Raw genomic sequence first — 5,199 nt, 5'->3', positions numbered from 1 at the left:
TTGGTATCGATTCTCACCCCGTCCTTGTGGCTTTCTAAACACCAAGAAGAGAAAAAAAAAAAAAAAAAAAAAAAAAACTATTATGACTCGTGAGTTAGAGGCCTTATTTTTTCTTTTAATTGGGCTAGGCCCATTATGAAGCCCAACAGCAAATACTGAGAAAAAAGTAGACCGTTGACTAGTAGGTAATCCTTCCCTCCAAAAAGTCAAAACTCAACAACTCTCTCCGTTGACCGGCGCTAGAATTACCAGTCTCCTTCTTCAACCTCTAAAAATCCCCAATTCTCCTGAACAAGATCACAAACCCTAAAATTATCAAATCCCTAATTCAATTTTCCCCAAAAAAATGGAGAATTCAACTCAAGAATCTCACCTCCTTCCAAACAACACCCTCGTAACGTACGATTCACCTTACCCGCTTTACGCCATGTCGTTTTCTCTCTCCTCCGCCGGAATTTCTCGCCGGAGCTCCGAACAAATCATTGCCGTCGGAAGTTTCATCGAAGAATACAACAATCGCATCGATATCTTAACCTTCGATGAAGAAACCCTAACCCTAACCCTAGCCCCAAATCTCTCATTTCCTCATCCTTATCCTCCGACAAAATTGATGTTTCAACCTTCAGCTTCATCACCGCCGATTCTGGCATCGTCGGCCGATTTTCTCAGGTTGTATTCGTTCAAGAATGATTCAATTGAGTTGGTGTCTAACCTCAATAACTCGAAATCGAGCGATTTCTGTGCGCCATTGACGTCGTTTGATTGGAACGACGTCGTTCCTCAACGAATTGGAACTTCTAGTATTGATACAACTTGTACGATTTGGGATATTGAGAAATGTGTGGTTGAAACTCAGTTGATTGCTCATGATAAGGAGGTTTACGACATTGCTTGGGGAGAAGCTGGAGTTTTTGCATCGGTTTCGGCTGATGGAAGTGTTAGGATTTTTGATTTGAGAGATAAGGAGCATTCTACGATTGTTTACGAGTCGCCGGAGCCGGATACTCCGTTGTTAAGGCTAGCTTGGAATAAGCAGGATTTGAGGTATATGGCCACCACTTTGATGGATAGTAATAAGGTTGTGATATTGGATATACGGTCTCCTACGATGCCGGTGGCAGAATTCGAGAGGCACCAGGCTAGTGTTAATGCTGTGGCGTGGGCGCCTCATAGTGGCCGGCATATATGCTCTGTTGGTGATGATGCTCAGGCGCTTATTTGGGAGCTTCCCACCGTTGCTGCCCCCAATGGGATTGATCCTTTGTCAATGTACAATGCTGGCTCGGAAATAAACCAGTTGCAGTGGTCTGCTGCTCAGCCGGAGTGGATTAGTATCGCTTTCTCGAATAAGTTGCAGCTGCTGAGAGTTTGAGGTGTGTTTGGATCGCTTTATTCTGGTTATATTTGTATTTGCTTTGTACTGTATGTGCTTTTGCTTTGTAGCTTTGTTATCTTTGCTTGACACTTTTGCACTGTTTTCAGCTGATTTTGCTTTGTGAGTAAGCTTGGTATTTGTGTGGAATTTTGTTCAATTGTTGTTGTATAACAATTATGTTATCATATAGGGTAATGCAGGGGTGATTAGATAGATATTAGGTTGGATGAGTCATTGATGAAGAAAAATGAAGCAGTGTAGGACAAGCTAAGATTTGATGGCCAATTGGCCATATACATTTTTTTTAAATAAAGATATATAGTAAGGAGAGAATTGGGGCCTTTTGAGATTCTTTGTATACTTCAACTGGAGATGCTAATTATTAGTTATAGATGGTATACTAGTAATTGATATGTCGAATTTAGGCTGAGGAACACGGTGAGAAATGTAGAGTACATGCTGCGCACTAAATTCATCGATGAAGATTTTATTGTTGATTTATGTATGAACTCTTGATAACCATCAATTGAAGACACTCTATAAGTGTTCCTTCAAGGCTTGATCACCTTTATAAAAAATAATAGATCTTGTAACTCCATAAGTTCATATAGTTTCAGGCTCCATGTGTGCGCAAAAAAATTATAAAGAGGAGGAGATATTGTAGAGGAGAGAGAAAGAGGAGGAGATGTAGAAGTAAGATAAGTAGATGGAATAGAACTATAGAAGAGAGTGAAGTAGAAAATGGAGTAGAAAGCAGCGTGAAAGACTTAATAGTGGGGTTTGGGTCTTTATATACACCAACTAATGCACTACAAGCGCTAAAAATCTAGCAAGATTTCTTATTGCAGGTCAGACTCCAAATTCATATTTTCATGTTGTCCCTCTTAAGTTTCAGTGAAAAATAACTTATATAGTGAGCTTAATACTTGTTGCTAACAAAAAAAAAAAAAAAGTTAAGCCATTATCCATTTGTGATGAGCCCAAGTGAAAAACTTCAGACCATCTTTATTATAGCCTTCTAGGTATCTGGTGAATGTTTTGGATAAGTAAAATTTTAGTAAAGCCTCACATTATAAATGCTTAGAAAGCACTTTCCCATTCTAAGGTAAATGGTTTCTGTGTATTTACTTTGAAAAACCGGAAAAGAATTCTAACAACAAAACCGCAACCTTAATCCCACAGGTGGGGGTTTACATGAAAAATACTCTCTTAGATTACCATGATCCTTCCTTCCATTCCATTATGCTCCCCCAAACTCACTTTCTATGTGTCCTTAACTCCTTTCATCCAAGTCACCTTTGGTCTTCCCTTCCTTTTCTCTTTTGAGATCCCCTTGATCCTAACCCTTTACTTTCCTTACTGGTGCGCTTTCTGGTCTCTGCCTGACATGCCCAAACCAACACAACCTGTTTCCCCTTATTTTATCCTTTATGTCCGCAACTCCATCTTTCTTGCTCAGATGTTCATCTCTAATTTTATCCTTTAGGGTGTTCCCACTGTTCTATCTCAACATACACATCTGTCCTAATCACATTTTCCTAATTTGGTCCTTCTCAAATGCTCAACATTCAGACCGATATAACAATGCTACTTTGATAGTCGCTTGATAAAATCATTTCATTCATATTTCAAGTTTTATTTTAAGATATAGATATAAATTAAGAGGGAAGAAAGAGTTTGGTTTCAGAGGCTTGATTTAACTTTGTAATCATGGATCATCAAGAGATCCTTCATTGTGTGTCAAAAGCTGGAAGGAGGCAAAATGTCTTGAAAGGCTTAATTTCTTTGATGGCCTTCACCTGCATTGGAAATAATCCCACATTAGCTTGGTAGTAAGCAGTTAGGAGCAATTTCCACGTGGACTAAAGTGATCTTATGAGTTTAACATAACATAGATTGGTTTTGCAAGGGAAAAAAAAAAAAGTCGAGGTTGGTGGGCACAATTTCCTCAATATACCTGTGTATAGCTAAGAGTTGCAAATCTTTTTTTAGTTAAATTTCCTTTTTCAATAGCAACTGGCATTTTTCCTAGCTAGTCCATGCTTACATATTATTGAGAAGAAGGCTATTGATTGTGGATACATCCCCATTGGTGGACAAGTTTCTACTATGATTGAAAAGAAACTAGATGTTGCTTCTGGGGATTTTTGATTATACAATACAATGATTATGGCTACTTTTTAAGCTTTTGACTTTGAGTAATTTATTATCACATTTTAGGAACAGTTTTTTATTTTTGATATTGGCTGCTACATTTCAAAGGTGTGATATAAGTGGCCATTATCTGAGGTTGACAGCATCATAACCTACTTTTAAAGCTGCATATGTGATAACCAGAAACTAGAATACTAGAAATGTAAAATGATGTCTAATTTGCTTCAATTGCATTCCTGAGTTGAGGCTGCAAAATTACACCTGCATCTTTGATTCTCGTGCAATTGTCACAACATTGAGTTGGCTACGAGAATTTGAAGAGTCAAAACGCTGCTACACCTTTTGTGTCGCTGAGAGATTAGATGTTTTTTCGAGTTTGGTGCTATACTTTTTTTTTTTATTTATTTATTTTTTTTTATTTTTTTTTTTTATTATTATTATTATTTTTACTTTGTTGGCTTAGTATTAATGTTGCTTTTAGCTTCTGTTCTCCATTGTGGTTAAAAATGATGTCGGACTGTTGCCAGTATTAATGGATTATGTTCTTTTTTGCAGAATTTTGTGCTCAAGCCTACAACTTTGTATAGCTAAAAACTTCACTGGGAATTGCTTTTCTATTGTAGCTGTTCAGTGTTCACAAACTTTCAATTGCTGTGACAAGTGCTGAAACTCTCTTTTGCTGGGTTAGTTTGTTCCTGACTTCGCGTATATTTCTTGGAAGCAAAATTGCTGTTATAAGATTTTTGTGGATAACGTGAATGCTGTTTCACAGACTGGATGCTGTGTGATTAGATTAGGATGTAGAATTGCTGTTATTTAAATAAGCTGTAGTTTTGAAGAAATATATACAGAGTAATAATTTTGCATTTTTATTGTATTTATTATTTGCCCTCTGGGCGGTGGCAACTTTGGCTGCCAGTATTGAATTTGTATTAGAACTCGACTGTTGTTTTAAATGTATTATTAAGGGAGCAAAATTTAACATGTTGGAAGCCATTTTTTCTTTTTAAGATTTTTGTGGATAATCGGCAGGCTGCTACTATGCGCTTGGATTTGATTATCTGGATATACAAGGATATCCAGTTAGTGTATTCCATCTTTAGTCTTTAGATAGGATTTAGTTATGGATAACCAGAAAAAATGATTGTTCAAAGGGAAATCAGCAACCTCGGTGTTATAGTTGGGAAATTCAGAGATGTAGAAATGAGGAAGAAAATAATTTGGGGGATAACCAGAAAAAATGATTGTTCAGAGGGAAATCAGCAACCTCGGTGTTATAGTTGGGAAATTCAGAGATGTAGAAATGAGGAAGAAGATAATTTGGGGGTTTCGACAGTAGATTTTGATTTGATGCTATTCAAACATCAAGGGTTTACAATTTCAGTCTTTTGAGTGGCTGGACCATAGTTTCTTAATTTGTTAGTATGAGATTAGTTACAGTCACAACTCGCTACCTTATTCATTGACTTAAGCCAAAATTCAACTACGGTTAATTATGCCTTGAATTTGTTTTCCTCTTATGGTTAGATTGGGCTATGATTTTCTTTTTTTTTGGGGGTGATTATGTTTTAGGAGTACTGTATTCCTTGCGTTTTAATTCCTGTTTTGTGATTTGTAGTTTCCTCAAACTTCTTCTCGCTTGCCCTTGGATATTGTTAACACATCTTAGT

At 37.0% G+C, this 5,199-nt stretch overlaps 1 protein-coding gene across 1 annotated transcript; it reads left to right on the top strand.

The window, feature by feature from the left end:
- Window positions 1–245: 245 nt before the first annotated feature.
- LOC145630205 (protein TRANSPARENT TESTA GLABRA 1-like) lies at window positions 246–4,513 on the top strand. Its single transcript, XM_081682455.1, has 2 exons — window positions 246–1,373; window positions 4,085–4,513. Exon 1 carries the CDS (start codon window positions 347–349, stop codon window positions 1,370–1,372), a length of 1,026 nt encoding a protein of 341 aa, XP_081538581.1. The 5' UTR covers window positions 246–346; the 3' UTR covers window position 1,373; window positions 4,085–4,513.
- The last annotated feature ends 686 nt before the right edge of the window (window positions 4,514–5,199 follow it).

This window comes from Chenopodium album, chromosome 5 (assembly GCF_948465745.1).
Source record: "Chenopodium album chromosome 5, dcCheAlbu1.1, whole genome shotgun sequence".
NCBI classification, from domain to species: domain Eukaryota; kingdom Viridiplantae; phylum Streptophyta; class Magnoliopsida; order Caryophyllales; family Amaranthaceae; genus Chenopodium; species Chenopodium album.
This window is presented reverse-complemented; position numbering and strand designations above follow the sequence as displayed.